The sequence below is a fragment of the Bufo gargarizans genome, chromosome 5, assembly GCF_014858855.1.
Source record: "Bufo gargarizans isolate SCDJY-AF-19 chromosome 5, ASM1485885v1, whole genome shotgun sequence".
Lineage (NCBI taxonomy): Eukaryota > Metazoa > Chordata > Amphibia > Anura > Bufonidae > Bufo > Bufo gargarizans.
The window spans coordinates 397,043,094-397,070,530 of record NC_058084.1 but is presented as its reverse complement, the minus strand read 5'-3'; the positions used below and the strand labels follow the sequence as shown (position 1 = coordinate 397,070,530).

Sequence of the window (27,437 nt, the reverse complement as noted above, 5' to 3'; positions counted from 1 at the left end):
CACATTTCTCCCCCTCCATGTCACATTTCTCCCCCTCCATGTCACATTTCACCTCCTCCATGTCGCATTTATCCCCCTCAATGTCACATTTCATCTCCCCATGTCACATCACCCCCCATGTCACATTTATCCCCCTCAGTGGCACATTTCTCCCCTCCCATGCCCCCCCCTTTAGTAATGTTGTGTAAAAAACATGATGCTCATCTGGCCCTGGTCCCGTCTGCAGCAGCTCCCCTTCTCCTCTGTGTGGTCCTGGTATTTTCTCTCTGGGCGCCCAACAAGTATGAGGACCTTTCCCACTCAGCCAATCAGTGGCCACAGCTGTGTCATGTGACAGAACAGTGATTGGTTCAGCAGGAAATCACTGGCCTGGCACGTGACACAGCTGCGGCCACTGATTGGCTGAGTGGGAAAGGTCCTCAAACTTGTCGGGAGCCCAGAGAGAAGATACCAGGAACACACAGAGGAGAACAGCCGCGGCCGGCCGGCGGCGCGCAAGTGACTTATTTAAAAAAAAAAAAGTTTAATTTTCCGCCCCCCTTGGTGACCTCCACTCGCGAGCGGGCGCCATCTTTAAAGTGATGACTTCTGCCGTATATATACAGCGGAGATTGCAAGGGGTTAAAGGGGTCGTGCATGCAGTATATATTGATGACCTATGTTCAGGATAGATCAGTGATGGCTAACCTTGGCACTCCAGCTGTGGTAAAACTACAACTCCCAAGATGTCCCCCTTGCTTGGCTGCTCTCAGAACTCTGTAGAAATAAATGGAGCATGCTGGGAGCCATGGTTTCACCACAGCTGGAGTGCCAAGGTTAGCCATCACTGGGATAGATCATCAATATTTGATCAGTGGGGGAGACACCCGGCAACCTGGTCAATCAGCGGTTTGAAGAAGAGCTACCAGTGTGCAGTGACAGTTTACATCCCTCCACGGAACAATAATAATCTTCATATACATCACTAACTGTTATACCTGCAGATATGTATTGTGTCCCTTTCCCACCTCTGAAGTTACTGTTACAGAACTATGGTAACCAGCATTTGCTTCATTTTTGGCTCAGTCTGTATCATTTTCATGATCCCCTGTGGGCTATTTTCCAGCTGACAATCTGAATATTTGGAAGCTTTGTACCTATTATTTTACTATTGTCGTTGCCTTTCATTATGAAGGTGTCTACTGAGATTCGGGTCAGAGGGCAGAGCAGCAGTGGAGCAACTGACTTTTTCAGCAAGCACTCATTAGGTTTATTCCTGGATTGCAGAATGTGAGTGCATGTACACAGACTGGTTTCTTTACAATACAGTGGACCCTATGGAGCAACGTTATCTATTCTTTCTCTTATAGATTACTGTGGCCAAATACATTGTCCAAGAAAATTGTGAACTCCTGGCACCCAAAACCAGAGGCTTGTGACCAGCCGGCCACTTCCTAACAACACCCCCACCCCTAAGGAATCACTGTACATATTCATGATCTTACATGTTGATACTTACAGCATCACTTCTTCTACATTCATCCTTCCCACGTTTATTAGATAAGCTCCAAAGCGATAACTGGCTGCATAGGCAAATAATATGAAAGACTGGCTGAATGCAAAGCAAATTCCATATATCTGGGCCTTTCGCTGTGAATTCCTATGAGGTGACATAAAACCTTTTCATTAGTGGATGGATGAGCAGATACCAGCTTGCCCTGTTATCAAAAAGAAACATCTACTAAATGGCACAGCTCTCGGAGGAGCGATTCCTCTTTTCCTCTCTCTTTCCAATAGGCCTAGCATTAGGACTGAAAAGAAAAGGGATGACAGCGCATGGATATGCCATCACTTTATAGCCCCAGTATACCTCTGGGATTTCCACCGATCCTGCAGGGAGGCGGTGCTGGCCACCAGTTGTGCAGTAAACTGCAGCCTGGTCCTGCTGGATCCAGAGAAATAAAAAGAAAAGATGCATACTTCTTTTCTATGCATTCACTCCCAATTTTGGCTGATATACCAATACCAATGTATTATTTATATAGGTAAGAGGCATTTGTTTTATGTAATTGAGAACTACACATCTGTTTTGTCATCGCCAAGGCCAATTACTGGCCGTGGCAGTGACCGGCTCTCCTTACGGCATGACAAATGGTCACATGACACAAGTGGATCCAGTGGATTGTTAAAGTGGATGTGTACGGTGAGGGAGCCCAGCAGAGCATCGGAGGCCTGGAGGAGAAGGAGGGGATAAGTAATCTTCCCTTTACAGGTCCTATAATGTGTGTGAGGGGGGGGGGGGGGGGAGTTGCCAAAACCCAGCCCATTCTTGCATAATTCCTTTAAGTAAGTTCTCGGAACAGCTGTGTATGCACACAAGAGTCTTCTCCTTTATGTTGGCGCAGCAGTCCAGACTTTTCATTTCACTTTGAGTGCTGACAGCAGGGGAACAGGGGTTAGTAGGAAAATAAAAAATGCCAGTCTGTTCTCCTTATCTCCAGTACTATTCAGGTATTACAGCAAGTAATAGTCCAGAATCCTGGTTACAGCTTCCCTTTAATATTATTATATAATAAGAGCACATCTATGATGGTAATCAAGCTTTTATTTTTTCTCCTGGTAACAGTGTCAGGATTCTTTATATCGTTGTATGGACAGAATACATAGATCTCTGGAGTCAATTGAGATAGCTGACCTGTACGGTTTCTGCAGACTCTCAGTGTAACTGTTCTCAAACGTTTTTTCTCTTGTTAAAGACACAACTGTTCGAATATTTTCTACGGCTTCAGTTGCAATCTATTAGTTTAACATAAAAGGGAAATATTATATGTTAAATCAAAATGATGTAATGCTTTATACAAGCTCAAGACAAAAACTGGTCATACACACTAGAAAGGTGTTGGAGATCTTATTTGGACAACAACTATTCCTTCCGAACCACCCATACACATGCACTCTCAATAGGGGTGGGAAAGGGGGTGGGTGGTAAACTGCTGCCAGACAATGTTGGTAGCAGCTTATCTCTCTTCAGAACTTATGAACAAAAGGATGCATGAAATCTTACATGCCTGACCCTTCTTTCTCCTGACATTTGCTGTACACTTTAGACTGCCATAATCATTGGGATTGCCAACATTTATCTAATGTGTATGTCCAGTGTCAGACTAGGGTTCATTGGGCCCACCAGAGGAAATTATTCTTGGGGCCCAACCCCATATCATCAATAAAGTCTATTAGGTTTTAATTAAAAGAACTAGACCCTAGTAGCAAATGATTGGCTCCAAATGGGTTGTTTTCTCCTAGACTTTTGGGGCCCACTATAGTATCAGAACCTGGGCTCACTGGGGATCCTCTGGATCTCTAGTAGACCAGCCAAACGCTGCATATGGCCACCTTTAGTAGATTATTTACTTTTAAATATTTTAAAGTGTAATGTGCTGAGTGTATTATATCATAATGATGTATAGATTATAATGTAAAGTTGATGTTCCTAATGGTAGTTCTATATGTTTACATTCCAAAATAAAATGATTATATGGATCACAGTGTGTCTAGGACAACGATAGTGCTTTAAAACAGCATTGTATGAAAATAAGTGTAATTATGAAATTAGTTGGACATGTACAAGAAAATAGATGTGTAATATGGTGCTAGCTGGAAGAGCTTTACACTAGTAGCCATGTAACAGTCATTAATACCTTTCCTGCTTCTTGAAGATCCTTTTTATCACGATTAGCAAAACCTGTAAGGGCCCTGGTTTCTAAAAGACCGGTGACCACAAGGACAGGAGTCATTCCTAGAATCAGCAAAGACATCTCCCAGCCAAAAAACAAAGCAATTAGAATGGATAGTCCCATACTGCCAAAATTCTGTGCAAGTAAGCCAAGCCTGGAGCCAGTTGCCTAAATAAAAATTAGGAAAAAATGTAATTCACAAAATCTTATATAAAACAAATAACGCCAATGATAAGAAGGACCTAATAAAGGTTTGAAGGTAAACATACCATGTATTTAGAGTTTAAAGTTTGTATCGTATTGCCCATATATTTTTAGTTTCGGTGGATTCTATAAAACTTTTATCTCCTACTAAACCAATGGTGGTCAATGCACCAAACGATGGAGGCCTCAAATGTGTACCTTGACCCCATATGAGGGCCACATATTACATTCAGCTACCCTTGTCCTTCTCTTGCAGTGGAGAGATGATAAATAGGAGATAGGGAACACCGAACACATGCCTGCTGCATGCTTCAAATTTTGTATATCTTGTCTTTCAAAGTTTATTTAATTAATCCCTAAGGCAACGTTTTGGCAAAAAAGGGCAGAACACTGCTGCATGCAGTGGTATTTTTCCCAGCAAGATGACAATATTCACACTAGACGCCAAAGGACCGCCATAATTATGAATGGGATCAGTTGGGGAAGGCAGTGTCCGGCATATTACTGACTGTTACGCATATGTATAAAGACTGTCTTTATCTGTCTTAGTTATCTGCCTATTTTTTTAAATCTTCATTTCTTAAAATGATCTTCAATAGCTTCATGCATTCCCCATGTAATAACAATTCTGGCGCATCTATTCTTATGACTGTATTCTGTGCCATTTCTTTGTTATTTCTACTAGAAGTTATGGATAAATTACTAGTAGTCTGCAGTAAGGGTACAGAGGGGTGGTAACCAGTTGGGGGGGGGGGGGGTGTACCTTCACAGACTCACTCAGACTCAATCACTGCTGCCATTCTCAGACTGTGCAGGTACACCCCCCCAACTTGTTACCACCCCTCTGTACCCTTACTGCAGACTGCTAGCAATAAATGCATAACTTCCAGTAGAAATAATAAAGGAATGGCATAACATAGAGACATAAGAAAAGATGCTCCAGAATTGTTATTACACGGAGAATGCATGAAGCTATTAAAACAGGCATCAGGCGAGGTGACAGCTCCTCTTTAAGATGATATTTGGGGCTTTGAAACCAATGAATAATAAGTAAGTAAAGTAAGCAAAGGACTCAAATTACAATGGTTTAAACATACAATGTTTGTCCCATAACCAGTTAAAGAGGTTGGCCAGTTCATATGTGTACAGCTCATACATTCAGCTGGTAATAAGCATTATTAAACCATCAGCACTGATGTCATAATTAGGGATGGCCTTGCGGTTCGTCCGGTGGTCGTTTCACGGCGTAATTTGCGCATTCGCGATTCTCCGAACATGCAAACATATCGCGATGTCCGCTGGCGCCATATTCTTTTGCATTGCGCCAAACTTTGACCCATGACACAGCCATCAGGTGGTACAGGACAGCCATTTGAGACGTTTCAGCACATGGACACACCCCACACTATAACAGAACATGATCAGCAGCCATTTTACATTCTGTGTTTTGCCAGTGTAGGGAGAGGTTGTGGAGCATGGACAGACTGTTAGGAACACCAAACGCTAGCTAATAGGGCCACAAAAGTCCTTTTATGGACTGGTATAGGGTGTGCTAGGTGTAATATACTGAGGTGTATGATACTTAGTGATGAGCGGTAGGGGCAATATTCAAATTTGTGATATTTCGAGAATATTTGGTAGAATATGCATCATATATTCGCGAATTCGAGATAATTTTCTTGATCGCAAAAAGTCGGCACTGTAATGTTTGCGTAATGCGCGCAAAATACAGGCGTTGGTCACTATAACATTTTTAAAGCTGCTAGAAGTTTCCTGAGTCTAGAGAAAATGGTTGGCACGGCAGAAGATTACAATAGCTTTATATGCAGATAGAGTGCTCCAATATATTCGTGATTGTGAAATTGGGACCAATGGTGCGAATATTTTGGCGCAATATGTGCAACTTCACATTTTAACAGGTATGCACTAAGTATTGTCGTGAACTTGTGACATCAAAGCACTATTTATGTAGCATGTATGTATGGACAGCAGAACCAGCTACACTATATCACTATCTAACCTACACTGACTATCTCCCACTAACTATTTGTATTATATATATATAAGTTAACTAACTAACTCACTAACTAACTAACTTACTATCTAATTTAATGACACAGGAAAGCAGAGAGCCCAACAATAACACTTCTGTTTCTCTCAGATCTGCAAAATACTGCATAAAAGGTCTTCTGGGGACAGTGGCAGATCCAGAGCCTGGTCTCGGGAGGGGCACTTCCAGATTGTTTTGTGGCGGCTGACAAAAAAATAATAATGTGGTGCTTTATTATGTGGTGCTTATGGATGACACACTGTTATGGGGGCATCTGTGGGGATGACACTGTTATAGGGGCATCTGTGGGGATGACACTGTTATGGGGGCATCTGTGGGGATGACACTGTTATGGGGGCATCTGTGGGGATGACACTGTTATGGGCATCTGTGGGGATTACACTGTTATGGGCATCATTGGATGACACTGTTATGGGCATCTGTGGGGATGACATTGTTATAGGCATCAGTGGATGACTCTGTTATGAGGGGGGGAACGGTAAGAGGAAAGAGAAAAACTTGTGGAGGGGCCAGGGGTGTACTGGAGGGGCCAGGGGGTGTACTGGAGGGAGCCAGCCAGTCCCCCTTCACACAGTATTTATTAACCCCTTTCAGCAGTCCCCTGAGGGGTTAATAAATACTGTGAATGGGGGACTGCTGAACGGGGTTAATAACTACTGTAAAGGGGCTTTCACAATAGTTATTAACCCCTCTCAGCAGTCACCCATTCACAGTATTTATTAACCCCTTTCAGCAATCCCTGGCAGCACAGACCAGTTAGTAGACACTACCTCAGGTGCCTGCAAACCAGAATTGACTGGTCTGACGTGAATCTGCAGGCAGCCGCAGCGTGTGACATCAGACGGTCAGTGCGCTCTGCGCAGTGCCAGTGGCTGACTACTTGATTCGGATATCATGTGAGTAATGTATATGGGCGATCACGATCGGAAGCCCTATTGACTCTCTTTCTCACTATATAATTTCTCGGGGGGGGGGGGGGCAATTGCCTTGTTGCCCCCCTCCACCAGGATCCGCCAGTGCCTGGGGAGGTTCTTGTATAGTAAGGGGTAGGCAACTTTCCTATTGGTTTCTAGGGATGTTGCTAAGCTCAGACAAAGACATTGCAGCCTTCTCATTGGCCCACAAGCAAGAAGGGAGGTTACTGATGAAAGAAATATCTAGAAATTTTGAAATTACGAATATATATCACTATATTCTAAATATTTGCCGATAAGTGCCGATATTAGCGAATAATATTCGCTATTCGAATATTCGCGCCCAACACTAGTGATACAGTGATATACTTATAATATACTTTCTAACATAGAAAGTATATTATAGTGCATTTGTATTGTGCAGCAGTGTCCAGTTCTGCTGCAATACCGCAGCTATATAGCGAGACAAGCGCTATTTGAACAAATATTTTAAATGGGTGTGATATACCTGTTGCCCCCAAAAAAACTGATTGAGGGGTGTGATATACCTGCTTCCACAAAATACTGATTGATGGCTGTGATATACCTGTAACCGGTTGCCCCAAATAAACAGGGTGGTGTGATAAAACTGCTGTGGGCAAAAAAAAATAATTGAGGGGTGCGATATACCTGCTTCCACAAAATACTGATTAAGGGGTTTGATATACCTGCTTCCACCAAATATTGATTGAGGGGTGCGATATACTTGCTTCCACAAAATACTGATTAAGGGTTTGATATACCTGCTTCCAACAAATACTGATTAAGGGGTTTGAAATACCTGCTTTCACCAAATACTGATTAAAGGGAGTCTGTCACCTCCATATATGGCGATATACAGTGCTTACATAGCTCTGTAGCACACCTATACAGGATTGTAACAGTACCTTTGTTCTTTTATTTAGACTTGCACCAGCAGGAAAAACAAAGTTTAATTCAAATGCAAATGAGCACTTACAAGTTCCCAGGGGCGGCATTCAGTGTGTAAGTGCCCAGGCTGCTCTGCCTTCTTTTCACTTTACTCCTCCCCAGCCTCTTCCTTTGCCCGCCCTCCAAGTCCGGACCTATCGATGAGGCTTGGAGGGCGGGCAAAGGCAAATACTGATTAAGAGGCTTGATATACCTGCTTCCACCAAATATTGATTGAGGCCTGCGATACACCTGCTTCCACAAAATACTGATTAAGAGTATTGATATACCTGTTTCCACCAAATATTGAGTGACACCTGCAATACATCTGCTTCCACAAAATACTGAGTAATTGGTTTGATACAACTGCTTCCACCAAATACTGATTAAGGGGTTTGATATACCTGCTTCCACCAAATATTGATTGAGGACTGTGATACACCTGCTTCCACAAAATACTGATTACGGGGTTTGATATACCTGCTTCCACCAAATACTGATTGAGGCCTGCGATACACCTGCTTCCACAAAATACTGATTAAGGGGATTCATATATATGCTTTCACAAAATACTGATTAATGGGTTTGATATACCTGCTTCCACAAAATACTGAGTAAGGGGTTTGATATACTTGCTTCCACCAAATGTTGATTAAGGCCTGTGATACATCTGCTTCCACAAAATACTGATTAAGGTGTTTGATATATCTGCTTCCACCAAATACTGATTACGGGGATTAATATAGCTGCTTCCACCAAATATTGATTGATGCCTGCGATACACCTGCTTCCACAAAATACTTAGTAAGGGGTTTGATATATCTGCTTCCACCAAATACTGATTGAGGCCTGCAATACACTTGCTTCCGCAAAATACTGATTTAGGGGATTGATATACCTGCTTTCGCCAAATATTGATTGAGGCCTGCGATACACCTGCTTCCAAAAAATACTGATTAAGGGGTTTGATATACCTGCTTCCACCAAATACTGATTAAGGGGATTGATATAGCTGTTTAAAGACACTTAACAAGATATCTATTGATAGGTTACACGTAGGAAATAAGTCAGAAGAAAATTGAGAATTGACGTGCTTGATTAGGAAACTTGATACCTTTATTAATAAGTGGGTATGAGCAAGAGTGATCGATACACTCAGATGCTCTGATATAAAAATGCAAACAACAAACCTCCTATTATAGATAGGTGGTACAATAATGAATCACTATAGTAACGGGGATGATAATGGGTAAGTCTGTGGGAAAAATTCTCTCCCTAGACGACCCTACGGAACTATGTCCTGCAGCACAGGGATGTCCCCTAGTGGTGGAGACACCCTGCCCCCGTACCTAAGCCTAGATGTGGCCCTAGTGATGCCCTACTTAGCAAAGCTGGATCGGGAAATATTAATCCAGTGAAACAAAACAAAAAGAATAAGTCTAATGTAAATGATAAAAAGACACAACCCCAACGCGTTTCGGCTGCATACAGCAGCTCATCAGGAGGTGATGACAGTGTAGTCAACGTAGGGAATAAAGTAAGCAAAAAAAATATTTTTATAAAAAATTGTTGTGCTTAGAAGAATGAGATGGTACTTAGCTCCTTGGCATACTTGATGGTGCTGTGTATACAGATATGTATCTCTTGTCCGTGTGTATGATGACTTCTGAGGGTGAAAAAAGGGCTATATGTCAGACATTTATATAGGTCTGAAAAACAAAGTACTCTGTATCTGACATTCATATGTGAGTCTGAAAAATAAGGTACTTAGTAACAGGTATTCATATATTGCAATAGTATACTGATCAATAAACAAAGTATACTATATGCCACTCAGTCATTAGCATAAGGGGACAAGTCAGTGGTGTAAACGATATAGTGTACTCACCAGACAGAGGGGGGCCCTGTAGAAAGCACAGCTGGTATGCTGGGAGGCTGGAGGGCTCATAACAGTATGTCAGCGCTTTCTATTTAAGCGCTGGTGCCGGCATGTGTTTCCGGACGCCGAAGGGAGGGCACTACCGGAAGTGCCCTCCCTTCGGCGTCCAGAAACACATGCCGGCACCAGCGCTTAAATAGAAAGCGCTGACATACTGTTATGAGCCCTCCAGCCTCCCAGCATACCAGCTGTGCTTTCTACAGGGCCCCCCTCTGTCTGGTGAGTACACTATATCGTTTACACCACTGACTTGTCCCCTTATGCTAATGACTGAGTGGCATATAGTATACTTTGTTTATTGATCAGTATACTATTGCAATATATGAATACCTGTTACTAAGTACCTTATTTTTCAGACTCACATATGAATGTCAGATACAGAGTACTTTGTTTTTCAGACCTATATAAATGTCTGACATATAGCCCTTTTTTCACCCTCAGAAGTCATCATACACACGGACAAGAGATACATATCTGTATACACAGCACCATCAAGTATGCCAAGGAGCTAAGTACCATCTCATTCTTCTAAGCACAACAATTTTTTATAAAAATATTTTTTTTGCTTACTTTATTCCCTACATTGACTACACTGTCATCACCTCCTGATGAGCTGCTGTATGCAGCCGAAACGCGTTGGGGTTGTGTCTTTTTATCATTTACATTAGACTTATTCTTTTTGTTTTGTTTCACTGGATTAATATTTCCCGATCCAGCTTTGCTAAGTAGGGCATCACTAGGGCCACATCTAGGCTTAGGTACGAGGGCAGGGTGTCTCCACCATTAGGGGACATCCCTGTGCTGCAGGACATAGTTCCGTAGGGTCGTCTAGGGAGAGAATTTTTCCCACAGACTTACCCATTATCATCCCCGCTACTATAGTGATTCATTATTGTACCACCTATCTATAATAGGAGGTTTGTTGTTTGCATTTTTATATCAGAGCATCTGAGTGTATCGATCACTCTTGCTCATACCCACTTATTAATAAAGGTATCAAGTTTCCTAATCAAGCACGTCAATTCTCAATTTTATTCTGATTGATATAGCTGCTTCCACCAAATACTGATAAAAGGGTTTGATATACCTGCTTCCACCAAATAATGATTAAGGGTTTTGATATACCTGCTTTCACCAAATACTGATTGAGGCCTGCGATATAACTGCTTTCAAAATACTGATTAAGGGATTTGATATACCTGCTTCCAGCAAATACTGATTGAGGCCTGCGATACACCTGCTTTCACCAAATACAAATTAAGGGGATTGATATATCTGCTTCCACCAAATATTGATTAGTGGTTTGATTTACCGACTTCCAGCAAATACTCATTAAGGGGTTCTATACACCTGCTTCCACAAAATATTTATTAAGGGAATTGATACACCTGCTTCCACCAAATATTGATTGACGCCTGCGATACACCTGCTTCCACAAAATACTGAGTAAGGGGTTTGATATACCTGCTTCCACCAAATAATGATTAAGGGGTTTGATATACCTGCTTTCACCAAATACTGATTGAGGCCTGCGATATAACTGCTTTCAAAATACTGATTAAGGGATTTGATATACCTGCTTCCAGCAAATACTGATTGAGGCCTGCGATACACCTGCTTTCACCAAATACAAATTAAGGGGATTGATATATCTGCTTCCACCAAATATTGATTAGTGGTTTGATTTACTGACTTCCAGCAAATACTCATTAAGGGGTTCTATACACCTGCTTCCACAAAATATTTATTAAGGGAATTGATACACCTGCTTCCACCAAATATTGATTGAGGCCTGCGATATACCTGCTTCAGCAAAATACTGATTAAGGGATTTGCTATACCTGCATCCACCAAATATTGATTGAGGCCTGCAATATACCTGCTTCCACAAAATACTGATTAAGCGGTTTGATATACCTGTTTCCACAAAATATTGAGCATAAAAAGTTGATGATGCCGGATAACCCTGTTGCCCAACAGCTGACCGTTGGCTTGTCGGAACTGCTAGCCCGCCAACTACTGCCATATAAACTGGTGGAGGCCTTTAGAAAATTTGTGGCCATTGGCACACAGCAATGGATGGTCCCCGGAAGGAAATTTTTCCTCCCAGAAGAGCATCCCAGAGCTATATGGCCACATTCAGCGGCAAGTGAATATATCTCTGGCACACAGCGTCGATGCCAAGATACATCTGACCACAGACACGTGGTCTAGCAAACACGAGCAGGGAAGGTACATAACTTTTACTGCCCACTGGGTGAACATTCTGACGGCCGTCAAGCATGCAACCCATGGCTCCCGTGTGGATTACCGCCACGGATTGCATGCATGCCTGCCTCTTCTTCTCCTCCACCTACTCCATCCTCTGTCTTCTCCTCGGCTGACTCCTCCTTTTCCATTGCTACCGCCTCTTCTGCTGCACCCCCCAATCTCCCCAGAACCTATTTGACGTGCCAGGTGAGACGTTGCCATACTGTGCTGCGGCTGTGGTGCTTGGAAGCCAAGAGCCACACTGGTTCTGCACTGCTATCAGCTCTGCGGTCACATGCCAATCATTGGCTAACCCCACTCAATTTGATAGTTGGTAAAGTGGTGTGCGACAACGGTGCCAATCTGCTGGACCCTAGGTCCAGAACGTCTTGCGGCAGGCCAGGAAAATTTCTGGCCATTTTAGATGATCTTACACGGCCATGGCTCGCCTTGCTGACGTTCAGCGGCGACACCACCTGCCTATCAGACGTCTGATTTGTGACAGCCCGACGCGCTGGAACTCCACCTTGTATATGCTTGATAGGCTGCTCCAGCAGCAATGTGCAATTAACGACTACCTGTACAAACTCTGCAGCAGGACAGGTTCTGGGTAGCTTGGTTTCTTTTCACCGTGCCATTGGCTACTCATGCGCGATGCATGCAGACTTCTTCGGCCATTTGTTGAAATCACCAAACTAGTCAGTCGCAGCCAGGGCACCATCAGTAACATCGTACCTTACACCTTCTTTCTGGAGCATGCATTGCGGTTTGTGACATTGATTAAACCATCGAGGAGCAGGAAGCCGCAATGTTGAATGAATTCCTGGGGGGGGGGCTACTCCATCTGAGACAAATCAGCAGGAGTCTGAAGAGGAGTCAGAGGTGGATGGTGGCTGGGGGGAGGAAGAGGAGCAAGAAGAGCAGGCTTTGAGGCGGACTATAAACTTTTCTGGGATCCCTGGTGTTGTCCGTGGCTGGGGGGAGGAGACCGAGGATGACATTCTCCTGGGCGATAAGCAGTAGCAAGGGTGCTCCACCGCTTCCAACTTAGTGCAAATGGGGGCCTTTTTGCTCTAGTGTTTTAAAAGGGACCCCCGTATAAAAGGCATAAAGAGTAAGGACCAGTACTGGGTGGCAACATACTTAGACCCCCGATACAAACACTAAATGGCGGACATGTTACCAGCATCACAGAGGGCTGTCAGAATGCAGCATTTCCAGGCCTTGCTGCGAGAGATGCTGCATTCTGCTGTTGCGGGCACTGGCAGAGGAATTTCCACCCACAGTGAAACAGTTGCGGGTACCAATCCTACCACACCTGCAAGAAGAGGGTGGTTTGAAAATGTGTTGGTCACTTCAGATATGAGATCATTCTTGCAGCCAACCCATTAACAGCCGTCCTACAGATCCAGCCTCAGGGAACTCCTAGACCGACAGGTGTCCGACTACATCGGGTTAGCGGCTGATGTGGACACTCTGAAAAGCGAGGAACCTCTGGACTACTGGGTGTGCGGGCTTGACCTGTGGACAGAGCTGGTGAAATTTGCCATGGAACTCTTGGCTTGCCCCTCATCGAATGTCCTGTCTGAAAGGATGTTCAGCGCAGCAGGGGGGATCATGACCGATAAGAGCATTCGCCCGGCTCACGACAGTGTGGACTACCTCACATTTCTAAAAATGAAAGAGGCATGGATCTCAGAGGAATTTAACACCTGTGATGACCACGTGTAATTGAATTTCCTCATGCCAGCCCACACATATCCGCCACCACACAGAACAAATAATGGTCCTTATCTTATGTATATACAGCGACATAAAAGGCCTTTTCTGTCAGATGAATGCCTCATTTTTGGGGCCTCTACTCCATTGGCCTACGCTAAAATTGTTATCCAGTGACCGCCCAATGTACCTCGAACCACATAATCACTTGTTCTTTTCTGTCAGGTGAATGCCTAATTTTTGGGGCCTGTACTCCACTGGCCTACATTAAAATTGTTATTCAGTGACCTCCTAATGTACCTCCAGCCACATAATCAATTGTTCTTTTCTGTTAGGTGAATGCCTAATTTTTGGGGCCTGTACTGACCTACAGTAAAATTGTTACCCAGTGACCGCCTAATGTACCTCCAGCCACATAATCACTTGTTCTTTTCTGTCAGGTGAATGCCTAATTTTTGGGGCCTTTACTCCAGTGGCCCAAAATAAAACTTTTCTAGGCTCCAGCAGGGCACATTTTTGAGAGTTTCCCTTTAAGATGCATAAAAATGGCCCCTGATTTAAAATACATATTTTTTATGGGAATATTTGCCATTAATCACCCTCTGGTATGTCACTGTCCATTTTGTGGGACTATTTGTGCACTTCTAGTAAGTATTTGGTGGATGAAAATATGACCTGAAGTTTTTTCAGGTTCGCCTGCCATTAAAGTGAATGGGGCCTGCCGCGAACTCGTGGTTCGCAAACATCACGGCCGATGTTCGTCCATCACTAGTCATAATTCATGTTTACGCACAGGTCCCCTGATTGCCCTGTCCTGGCGCTGGAAACTTCTGCTGATGGAGGATTTCATTCACTGACACCGGAGACTGACAGATAAACAATCGCATGCCAAGTCCATCCCTAGTGTAACTGAAGGGAGGCCTCTGACAGCCATATTCCCAGTGCAGGAGCGTCGATCAAGTCAGGTGACCTGCATATAAACATTAATTATGCATATTAAACTATCGGACATCAGTACTGAAGGTTTACTAATGCTTATTATTAGCTGCATGCATGTGCTGTTTCCAGAACATGTGCACCTAATAATATACACTGACAACCCCCTTTAATATTGTAACTTGAAGGAATTCTGTACGATATTACAAACATAAATCAAAAGTTGAGCGTACCGTCTGGATCTGGGAAGCTTCAGTAGAGAGTCTTGTTGTTAAAGCTCCTGTGTTATTTTTCTTGTCATCAAACCAGGATATTTCCTAGTGAATGAAAAAATGCTGGAGTTATAACTCATTCCGATGGTGATATTGAATTTTCCTGTTGACACTAACCTGATGCAGCATTGCTTTGAATGCCATATGCCTTAAACGCATAGTGAGAACTTCTCCTGATCTCCCAAACATATAACCCTGATAAGTGAAAGACAAACTGTTTCAAACAAGCAATTAGAATAACAAAAATGAGTTGAATAACAAGTTACAGTATAACGATGCTCACTATAATTCAATAAAAAGGCTAGATGAAGTTATGAATACGAGGCTGGATAACAAGACAGTAACAGGAAAAATGCAGTTTTTGAAAGTTTTAGAAATGGACATACTGTAAGGCACTGTCATTGTATTCCACAGTATGAACATGACTATTATCCTACACAGAAAGATGGTCTGTTTTGGGAAATGTTATGCTCTGAACCGCTTTGAGGACAAATCAAACACAACAAAAACTAAAATTATGAATAAAAGGAGCATCAACATACCTGTAAGAAGTAAGTAAAAAAAGACACAACTCCAACAACTGCAAACAATATGCAATATAAGTCAGATTCACGTTTTATTTTTTCCGGATCATCATCACCAAAGATCTGTCAAAATAGGAAAAAATCTGTTTATTTCTAAGGCTACATGCACACGAACGTTGTTTGTTTCTGTGTCCAATCTTTTTTTTTTTTTGCGTATAGGATGCGGACCTATTCATTTCAATGGTTCTGCACCGTGTGCTGTCCGCATCAATATGTCCGTTCCGTAGCCCCGCAAAAAAAAAAAGAACATGACCTATTCCATTTTAGGCATTGTTACAATGGATCCGCAAAAAAAAAAAAACGGATGAAATACGCAAAACACATACGGTCGTGTGCATGTAGCCTAAGGCAGTAGAAAACAGAGGAAGAAAATGTCATCAACACTAAAGATGCTAGCTGAAGACAGCATGATAGCATATCATTATAACAGATCCATTTTTTTCTGTTCTTTTGATGGACCAGAAGAATGTGATGTGTTACAATTTTCTCATAACTTGATCTATTCAGAGGTTGAATATTAAACTTAAAGGGGTTGTGTCACTTCAGTGGCATTTATCACGTAGGAAGCCACTTACTAATACATTGTTATTATGCATATTGCTTCCTTTGCTGGCTGGATACAGTTTTCCATCACATTATATATTACTGCAATCTATCAGGGGTGGTCGTGCTTGCACACTATAGGAAAAAGTGCACACCTCTCTGGTGGCCAGGACCATGGGACATAGGCTGGTGCTTTTTTCTATTGTGTGCAAGCATGGCCACCGCTGATGGATTGCAGGGTGGTCTGTAACCATGGAAATGAGCAGTGTATAACGTGATGGAAAAATGAATCCAGCCAGCAATTGAAGCAATATGAATAACCTCAATACATTAGTAAGTGGCTTGTATTAACTTCGTCTACATAATAAATGCTATTTGCTGAAGTGACACAACCCCTTTAAATGGTCATTATACTTTCAAGAAAGTTTGCAATATATCTTAGAGAAAATGCCATTTTCTCCCTCTAGCAGCTCACTTCTCCCCACCTCTCTCCTTTCTATATATTTCTATGGGCAGTGTGTGTGTGTGTGTGTAATTTCTCCCTGCTCCTCCTTATCCCCTCTTCATAGACTTCTATGGACAGCATGCAACTGATTCTTTTGTGATCTTTTAATCTGTCCTGTATCTTAGGTTGTATTCAGCAGAGGATGTTGGCTTAGGAGAGAGGAGAAAAAAAAATTCTCCATGGATAAGATATATTACAATGTTTTTATATTCACCTGTACTTTTGATTTACTATTGGCTTATTTGTTGAGTACAGTGACTATTAAATAGTAAAGAAGGATTTATATGGCCTGATGGAACAGGCAATTGTCGGAAAGGAAGCAATCCTATCTGACAACTGCCTGCTCATCAGTGGAGGTGAAGCAATGCATTTGCATACTGTACAATGTAAAGTAGCAGCTCAGGTCCCCATGTTTCTGTGGGGCCCATAGCTGGCCAAAATATCCATTACAAGTAAGGAAAGTCTCCCTCACTTCCCAGGGAGCAGTGTCAGGGAGGAAGGGAAGGAGAGTGGAGAACAGTAGTGTTAGGGTCCAGACTGTCTGCTCACATTCACTTCTGCCTCATTTGACTTGCGGTGACGGATGTTGGTAGGAGAAAGTATCCCGCCACACAGGAATTAACAACAATTCAGACCAGGTCACAGGTAGGGAGAAAGTAATTAACATATCCTCTAGGACTTTGTCGCCGGCCGAACAGTGTTCTCTCCAAGGGACTATACTTTTGTCCAAAGGACTCATTCCATCATTTTATGTTCGACCAAGACCTTAGTAGGTTTTATAGGTCATCACGCCTTAAAGCACACTTCATACATGTTCAAGAGTTTAAAAAATCTGCTGTGTCTGAAAAGTCGAATTGCTTGTCTATTTTGAAACTAGGACTTAGAAACAAAAGCAACTTTATGCCACCTAAAATATACCATGGGGTAGAAGCCTTCATTGATCTAGTAGAAAAGGAGATTCAGAACACTATTATCTCCTTCAAAAAAGGCAAATTTCCTTCCCACTCCAACCTCTCGAATGTTGAGTCTACTGCACTACACACACTATAAAACTAGAAATCTATTACAATTAAACCTGCTAATAAAGGGGGTGCAGTTGTAGTTATGGACACTTTATATTAGATACAGGAAATTCGTAGACAATTATCTGACACATATGAACTGACCAACATCAACCCCACCTTCAGAATACAAAAAGAAATTGCAGAATTTTTAGATCTATATCTGACCCTAGGCACAATTGATAAAGCAACTTTCTCTTTTCTCCATAATGAACATCCGATTACTCCAGTTTTCTACATCTTACCTAAAATACACAAAAATCTCCAGGAACCACCAGGCCGTCCAATAGTTTCATCCACAGACTCAATTCTTACACCTCTTTCAGTTTTCCTAGAAAAAATATTGACTCCATTCACACGACTCACCAAATCTTTTCTGCTTGATACCTCACATTTACTCAATATCATATCAGAACTACAACACATTCCAACTGGGTCTCTATTGGTCCCTTTAGATGTGAACAGTCTGTACACCTCAATTCAACATGAAAAAGGAATACATGCAACTTCCGTGGCTTTACAAACATCTTCATTAAACGCGACTCAACAGTCCTTTTGCCTTCAGATGCTACGTTTTCTTCTATACAATAACTTTTTTATGTTTGGCGACGAATACTACATACAAAAGAAGGGGACTACTATGGGGGCTAATGTAGCCCCTCCCTATGCCAACATATTTATCGCTAAGTTTGAAGAGGATTTTGTATACCCCCATGCTCTGTATCAGAAACATGTGCCATTATGGCACAGATTTATTGATGACATCTTTTGCATCTGGACAGGAGACAGAGAGACATTTAATATCTTTTATACCTACCTTAACAGTATTGACAGTGATCTTCAATATACGCCCCACATTAGTGAAACTGACATTAATTTCTTAGACACCACCATCATTAAAAATCAGGATGGTGCTCTAAACATAGATTTGTACACTAAACCTACCAACAGAAATACACTTCTATTGTATTCCAGTTGCCACCCCAGGAATACTAAGAACTCTCTCCCTAGATCTCAGTTTACTCATGTGACTAGGATAGTCAGTGATCCCATTCTAAAGAAACAACGCATCTCTAAAATGTCTAAAAAATTTGAAGCATGCGGCTATCCACGCAATTTACTCAAGAGAGAAGATGAAATAGTTACCGGGGAGCAACACAGATCTAAATCATTGTCACCAGCCCATCTCCCCTTAGTGACTACTTATCACCCATTTGTACTGAAAATCCAATGGATCATAAAAAAACACTCTTCTGAACAAATTTTATCCTAACATACCTGCATTTTCTAATCTGACGACCAAGGAACATGCGTGATATGCTAGTAAAAGCCGACATTGGTTCCCTGTCAAAATGTTTAAAACAAACCACACTATCTTCTCCTAAGACAGGTACATTTCCATGTTTAAATTGTGCACAATTTACTATTGTTTTGAAGGGTAACACATTCACTCACCCGGTTTCAGGAAAACATATCACATAAAGGGTTTCTACACCTGTGCTACATCATATGTAGTGTACCTGATAAAATGTCCTTGTGGTCTCTCTTACATTGGTGAAACTTCCCAATGTGTTCGAGACCGCATTAGCAAACACAAGTTTGACATCCGTTGTAGAAAATCTGAACTTCCCATACCCAACATTTTATTAATCTGAATCATCAGATTAGCCAACTTAAATTTCAAATTTTGGAGCAAATCTTGGCTTCCCGGAGAGGTGGCAACCGTAAGCTCATGTTATGACAATGTGAGTCCTACTATATACATGAGTTAAAGACCCTGTATCCAGTGGGGCTCAATCGTGACTTTGATTTAAAGGGAACCTGTCACCGGGATTTAGGGTATAGAGCTGAGGACATGGGCTGCTAGATGGCCGCTAGCACATCCGCAATACCCAGTCCCCATAGCTCTGTGTGCTTTTATTGTGTAAAACAAAACGATTTGATACATATGTCGCATGTTTGGCGAATCGCAAACACGCAAAGTTCGCCGCAAAACGACCGCCGGACGAACTGCAAGGCCATCTCTATACTCGTTCCATCCATTACTTTGTATTTGTTTGATGCAGTTACAAGGCAGTATTGATACTATATCGCACACATCGCAAAGCTGTAACAGGTTATGGAACCCATTGGACCTTATGTATAAAAAACTAGTATAACACTCTCACATACTGTGTAGAATGAGAGCGGTAATATGACAAACACAACACGCCCTGTTTGTTGCCATTAATGGGATTCAACTTTCCCCATTAGTTAATATTTTATAGTATTGTACAGATTTCTAAATTTACAGGGAAATTGTCTAGATCACAAGTTTCCTATAAGGTAATGTATTATATTGTTGGCTTTACCAAAATATCATATACTTTGCAATATTATCATTTTATAAACTGGCAGTAAGTAGATGTTTTCTTTCATTGTACTTCGATTTCCTAATTTACTTACAGCTATAATTTTGGCAAAAAAGATGCAAAACGCAGGGTGACTTCCTCCATTAATTAATGCTGCAAGAGTCCCAACCATAATATAAGGCCATTCAGACTTGTTAAGTTGCAAAAGTTTTAGGAAGGAAACACTGGGAATACTGTCCTGAAAAAAAAAAAATAAAATATGGAATTAAGATATGAATATACTTAATTACATTATATTTGTGCTAAATGGGTAAATAATTGTTACATTACATTAGTTTATATATGAAAGAGCCCTGAGTTTATGTAGAAAATAATAACTAAGAATAGCACAAAATAAGTTCCAGATAGGTTGCTATTTAGTCAGTTAGTATGGCACAAGCTGTGTGGTGTGCTTGCACCTCCTGCTGGGGGTGCGAGCTAAACCATAGGTCTGCTGCAGTGGCTGCAGCAGGAGCCCAAGGGCTGCTTCATGCTACAGTGAGCAAACTGAACAGCTCTGTTAGCTGAGGGCTGTTACTAAATGGATGGGGATCACTTGAGCAAGTTTGGGCATTACTAGCTACCCTGGTCTGCACCCTTTAAACTCTTTAAAGGGTTTCTACCACTTGCATATGACATATTTGGTGTTCAGACACTAGCGATCCGCTAGTGTCTGATGTACCATACAAGCTAATTATTACATTAATCCGTTCGGCCGTTTTGTCAAAAAAAGCACTTATATATTTATGCAAATGAGCCTCTAGGTGCTATGCGGGCGTTTTTCCAGCACCTAGAGGCTCCGTCTACCTTGCAGTTTGCCGCCCAGCGCCTCGCTCCAGCACGCCCATCTTCAACTCTATTCGATCCTCCCCCCTGCTTCAGCCTTCCGAAATCTCGCGCCTGCGCCGTTCGTCGTGGCATTCGGAGGCATTCGGCGCAGGCGCAGTCAATGTCTGACCGCTCCCTGCTCAGACATTTCCACTGCGCCGATGACATCGGCGCAGGCGCAGTGGAAATGTCTGAGCAGGGAGCGGTCAGACATTGACTGCGCCTGCGCCGAATGCCTCCGAATGCCACGATGAACGGCGCAGGCGCGAGATTTCGGAAGGCTGAAGCAGGAGGGAGGATCGAATAGAGTTGAAGATGGGCGTGCTGGAGCGAGGCGCTGGGCGGCAAACTGCAAGGTAGACGGAGCCTCTAGGTGCTGGAAAAACGCCCGCATAGCACCTAGAGGCTCATTTGCATAAATATATAAGTGCTTTTTTTGACAAAACGGCCGAACGGATTAATGTAATAATTAGCTTGTATGGTACATCAGACACTAGCGGATCACTAGTGTCTGAACACCAAATATGTCATATGCAAGTGGTAGAAACCCTTTAAAGATATCTGGACTCAGATGCAGGGGAACCACCAGGGAGCTATCATGTGAAGTAGTCTGTGTTCAATTGACTTTTGACCCAAGGGGGTCATGTGATATGGGTGTGGAGCTCCAAGGGGTCAGGCAAAGCGATAGTCTAGGACAGGCATCCTCAAATTGCGGCCCTCCAGCTGTTGTAAAACTACAACTCCCACAATGCCCTGCTGTAGACTAATAAATGTAGGCTGTTCAGGCATGCTAGGAGTTGTAGTTTTGCAACAGCTGGAGGGCCGCAGTTTGAAGATGCCTGGTCTAGGACATGATGAAGTCAGTATTGTGCAGACAGAATTCATGCAATCAGATAAACAGAAATCAAGTGGACAACTCAGGGTCAGTACAGAGATAAAGCAGAGGTCAAGTCAGGCAGCAAAGGGTCAAATTGGGAAGCCAGACAGGATTCAGTACATAGAACAGGTAAACAAGCTCAATAAAGGCACAATAAAATAAAAATAAAAATAGTGAACTAGAACCTATTGCTCAGAGAAGGTGCCTAAAGTACCACTAGGTGACCAGCTATTTATTGGGGAAGATACGTTTGCATGCGATGACCCTTTAAGAGTTGGCGTTGCCCATAGCCCTACTCCAGTGGCTGGGCTTACCATGTAGAAGGAAGGGGACACTGGTGGGTAAGTAATGTAGCAGGTGGGTTCAGCAAAGGTCATGCCCACGGTGGCCACGATGGATCACCTACATAACATGCACATTCCCTGAGAAGGGATGGGCCATAGAAAAGATCAGAGAATGCCACAGACCAGGCCTAAAGGAAGTCCCTTGATTGGGACATGTTGCAGCATTCACTGCAGTGGTAATGACGCGAAGAGGTCATGTTTGTAAATGACAGCCCACACAGTTGCAAAATGGAGAAGGGGGAATCTCTTCGCAGGTGCACCACCAAAGCAGATGAAAGGAGTGCAGAAGGTGCAATGTACTGCATATCAGATGGCTGCAGAACATATTCTGTGATGATTAAAGTCTAAAGATAATGAGCGTGATGATAATGATAATGAGCGTGACTAGAGTGCCAGTATAGATAATGTTGATGAGGCTGTCATGGAACCATGAACCAGACGTACAACAAGAGATAAGTGGAAAATAAGAAGGTTTTATTGAAGAGCAAGCCGTAAGCAAAGTCCGAACGGATGGCTAAACCGAAGCAGGGTCTTGCGGAGACAGAGGTCAGGAACCAGAAGGGTAGTCAGACGAAGCCAGGAACAGGAACCAACGGGGTAGTCAGACGAAGCCGGAATCAGGAACCAACGGGGTAGTCAGACGAAGCCGGAATCAGGAACCAACGGGGTAGTCAGACGAGGCCAGGATCAGAAACCAGAAGCAGCAGCAGTCTTGGAAGCATGTGAACACAGGAGGACCAAGCAAGGAACTGAAGCCACAGACCTCCTATATATATGAGCTGGGCATCCAGCTCCTCCCAGTGGGAAGGAGGAGCCGCAGGGTGGGAGGCTACAAGAAAACCCAGAAACCAAGATGGCCGCCAGCACATGTCAAACGAAGGGAACAGCAAGGAGGTAAGACCATGACAGTACCTCCCCCTCAAGGGCCCCTCCTCCGCGGAGTAAGGAACGGTTTCTGAGGGAAGCGTGCGTGGAAGGCTCGGAGCAAAGCAGGAGCATGGACATCTGCGGAGGGAACCCAGGAACGCTCCTCTGGACCATAACCACGCCAATGGACCAAAAACTGCACCCGGCCGCGGACCAGGCGTGAGTCCAGGATATTGCTCACCTCATACTCCTCACGATTGCCCACTTGGACCGGACGAGGCCGAGGAATCGAGGAAGTGAAACGATTACACACCAGTGGCTTCAACAGGGAGACATGAAACACGTTGGAGATCCGCATGCCAGGAGGAAGCGCAAGGGCATAGGCTACCGGGTTTACCCTGCGAAGCACTCGGAAGGGACCAACAAAGCGAGGCGCCAGCTTGGGAGTGGGCACTCGAAGGTTGAGGTTGCGGGTGGACAACCATACGCGGTCTCCGACCTGGTAGGAAGGAGCGGGCGCTCGTCTGCGATCAGCCTGGAGTTTCTGGCGCTGCGCAGAGACCTCAAGGGACCTCTGGATCTGTACCCAAGAAGCACGTAGGACGGAAAGGTGATCCTCCACAGCCGGAATATCCTGGGGAGAGAATACCTCCGGTAACACGGCAGGTTGGAACCCATAATTGGCCATGAAGGGAGACGTCCCAGAGGAAGAGTTCACCGCCGTGTTCCTGGCAAACTCAGCCCAAGGCAGGAGGTCAACCCAATTGTCTTGGTGATCGGAGACATAGCAACGAAGGAATTGCTCCAAGGCCTGATTGGATCGTTCTGCGGCCCCATTGGACTGAGGGTGGTAGGCCGAGGAGAAAGAGAGATGAATCCCCAACTGGGAGCAAAAGGCGCGCCAGAACCTGGACACAAACTGACTCCCCCGATCCGACACAATCTCCTTGGGCAAACCGTGCAACCGGAAGACCTCCCTGGCAAAAATCGAGGCCAACTCTTGTGCAGAGGGTAACTTCTTGAGAGGAACACAGTGGCACATTTTGGAAAACCGATCCACAATCATGAGAATGACCGTATGGCCTCGGGATGCAGGGAGGTCCACAATGAAATCCATCCCCAGGTGTGACCATGGACGCTCCCCGGTGGCTATGGGTTGCAAAAGGCCCAACGGAAGGTGCCGAGGGGACTTACTCTGGGCACAAACGGAGCATGCCGCTACATATGCGGCGATGTCGGAACGTAGAGAAGGCCACCAGAACAGACGTGAAACCGCCCAGGACAGCTGATTCTTTCCAGGGTGCCCCGCGGCCTTGGAGTTATGGTAGGTTCGCAACAACCGAGTGCGCAACTCCTCAGGCACAAAACATCTGCCGTTGGGTCTCCCAGAGGGAGCACCAGATTGAGCCGCCAAAATCTGCTCACCCAGAGGAGAAGTCAGGCTGGTGCGAATAGCGGCCAGGATCTGATTCGGGGGTATGACCGTAGTCGGAATCGACTCCTCCCCGGACAGCTCGGAGTACTGCCGTGATAAGGCATCCGCTCTGATGTTCTTGGAGCCGGGTAGGTAGGAGACCACGTAATTAAAACGTGACAAGAACAGAGCCCATCTGGCCTGACGTGGTGTCAATCTCTTGGCCTCAGAGAGGTAGGTCAGATTCTTGTGGTCCGTCAGGATGAGAACCGGAACCACCGAGCCCTCGAGCAAGTGCCTCCATTCTTTAAGGGCCTGCACGATGGCCAATAACTCCCTGTCACCAATCTGATAGTTGCACTCCACGGAAGACAGTTTCCGGGAGTAAAACCCACAAGGAAGCAGAGGACCCTCTGGTGTTCTACGCTGAGACAGGAGGGCGCCTACTCCCGTCTCAGACGCGTCCACCTCGAGGACAAAAGGCAACCCAGGGTTGGGATGCGACAGAATCGGAGCCGACACAAAGGCGGACTTTAGAGCCTCAAAAGCTCGGATGGCCTCGAGCGGCCAGACCTGAGGATTACTGCCCTTCCTGGTCAGATCCGTGAGAGGCTTGGCTAGCATGGAAAAGTCCCTGATGAACTTCCGATAATAATTGGCGAAGCCCAAAAAGCGCTGCAGGGCACGAAGCCCACTGGGCTGGGGCCACTGTAAGACAGCCGAAACCTTCTCAGGATCCATGGAGAACCCCTCAGCGGAAATGATGTAACCTAAGAAGGTTACCTGGGATCGGTGAAATTCGCATTTCTCAAGCTTACCGAACAGCTTGTTCTCTCGTAAGCGTTGCAACACTCGTCTGACATCCAGAATGTGGGCCTCCATGGATGCAGAATATACCAAGATGTCATCCAAATAGACCACCACACACTGCTGCAACAGGTCACGGAAAACATCGTTGATGAATTCCTGGAAGACTGCGGGCGCATTGCACAACCCAAAGGGCATAACCAAGGATTCATAATGACCGGTCCTGGTGTTAAACGCGGTCTTCCACTCATCGCCCGCCTTGATCCTTACCAGGTTATATGCCGCCCTCAGGTCGAGTTTGGTAAAGACCGTGGCCCCTTTGAGGCGATCGAACAGCTCGGAAATCAAGGGTATCGGGTAAGCGTTCTTGATCGTGATGCGATTGAGACCCCTGTAATCGATGCAAGGCCTCAACTCGCCGCCCTTCTTTTTCACAAAGAAAAATCCAGCCCCTGCCGGGGACGAGGATTTGCGAATGTGTCCGCGTGAAAGCGCCTCCCTCACGTACTCCTCCATGGCCTCATTCTCCGCTACCGACAGTGGATAGACTTTGCCACGAGGAGGAACGGCACCGGATTGTAACTCTATGGCACAATCGTATGGGCGGTGCGGAGGTAGGGCAACCGCGCGCACCTTATCGAATACATCCCGGTACTCTTCGTATTCAGGAGGCAACAGAGAGTCCGAGGAAGTACACAGCAACTTGACAGGCCCATGGATGCAACTAGCCCCACACTGCGGTGACCACGAGAGGATCTCGACCGATCTCCAATCGAAAGTCGGATTATGCTTCTGGAGCCAGGGGTACCCCAAGACCACCGAGTAGTGTGGAGACGAAATAACCTGGAGACAGACCGACTCTCTGTGAACGGCACCAATGGCTATCCCCACTGGAAGGGTCTCATGAGTCACGTGTGGCGGCAGAAGGGGTCTGCCGTCTATCGCCTCAAGAGCCAGTGGGGAACCTCGAGGCTGCAGAGGAATGGAATTGGCGGCAACGAACACTCTATCAATGAACAAACCACCAGCACCAGAGTCCACCAACGCCTGGGTCGTCACCGAGCCCCCGACCCAGGAGAGGACAACCGTGATCAGTGGTTTGTCAACACGGGAAACCGGGGACGAGGAGACTCCACCCAAGATCTGCCCCCGACAGGACCTCAGGTGCGAGCGTTCTCCCGGACGGTTCGGACATGCCAACCGAAAATGCCCACCGAGACCACAGTACATGCATCGGCCCTCGCGTCTCCGGAGTACCCTCTCCCCCTCAGACAGGCGAGCAAACCCCCGCTGCATGGGTTCACCCCCAGACAAGTCATCCCCAGGAGGCGTGGGAGGAGAGGGAGGCACGGGTGGGACAGCAAACGTAGGCGCCAATCTGTTAGGAGACCTCCGCAGGCTCTCCTTAAAGGAAGGTCTCTCCCTGAGTCTGGTGTCAATCAAAATCAGGAAAGAAATAAGAGACTCGAGCTCCACTGGTAGGTCCTTAGCTGCAACCTCATCCTTCAAGGCATCCGAGAGACCATGAGAGAAAGCAGCGACCAGAGCCTCATTATTCCAGCCCACCTCTGCTGCCAGGGTACGAAACTCAATGGCGTATTCAGCTACGGATCGTGAACCCTGTCTGATGGACATAAGGAGCTTCGCAGCAGAGGCAGCACGAGCCGGCACATCGAATACCTTCCGAAGAGAAGCAACAAAACCGGAAAACTCGGCAACCACCGGATTGTTGTTCTCCCATAAAGGGCTGGCCCAGGCCAAGGCCTTGTCCGAGAGCAGCGAGATCAAGAAGCCCACCCTTGATCTCTCAGTAGGAAAGGCATGTGGCAGCAACTCGAAGTAAATGCCCACCTGGTTAAGGAAACCTCGGCACTGAGTTGGCTCTCCCCCAAAGCGCTGTGGAAGGGGGGCAGAACCGGTCATACCCTGAAACACCACAGGCGCAGCAACAGGTGTCAGGGTAGACTCTGGCGCAACAACCGGAGCGGCAGTAGGAGCGGGCCCAGGAGCGACAACCGACCCATCGGCAACGGAAGCTAAATGAGCCGTGCGTTCAAGCAGGGTTTGCAACGCCACAGCGAACCGACCCAACAGGTGATCCTGCTGATCAAGTCTGGCAACCAGCGTAGGTAGCGAGGGTGGCCCTGTACCGTCAGAATTCATGGCTTGGTCCTAATGTCATGGAACCATGAACCAGACGTACAACAAGAGATAAGTGGAAAATAAGAAGGTTTTATTGAAGAGCAAGCCG

At 44.9% G+C, this 27,437-nt stretch overlaps 1 protein-coding gene across 2 annotated transcripts in view; it reads right to left on the bottom strand.

Annotated features, from left to right (window-relative positions):
• LOC122937739 (ATP-binding cassette sub-family B member 5-like) overlaps positions 1-27,437 on the bottom strand; it is a 127,973-nt gene that overhangs the window by 11,995 nt on the left and 88,541 nt on the right. For both annotated transcript variants that reach the window (XM_044292755.1, XM_044292756.1), the window contains 7 exons: positions 20,105-20,248; positions 15,509-15,613; positions 15,084-15,161; positions 14,928-15,011; positions 3,678-3,881; positions 2,675-2,775; positions 1,499-1,639 (listed from right to left, as the gene is read on the bottom strand). In XM_044292755.1, the coding sequence (XP_044148690.1) occupies positions 1,499-1,639; positions 2,675-2,775; positions 3,678-3,881; positions 14,928-15,011; positions 15,084-15,161; positions 15,509-15,613; positions 20,105-20,248 (857 nt within the window). The remainder of the gene's footprint in view (positions 1-1,498; positions 1,640-2,674; positions 2,776-3,677; positions 3,882-14,927; positions 15,012-15,083; positions 15,162-15,508; positions 15,614-20,104; positions 20,249-27,437) is intronic.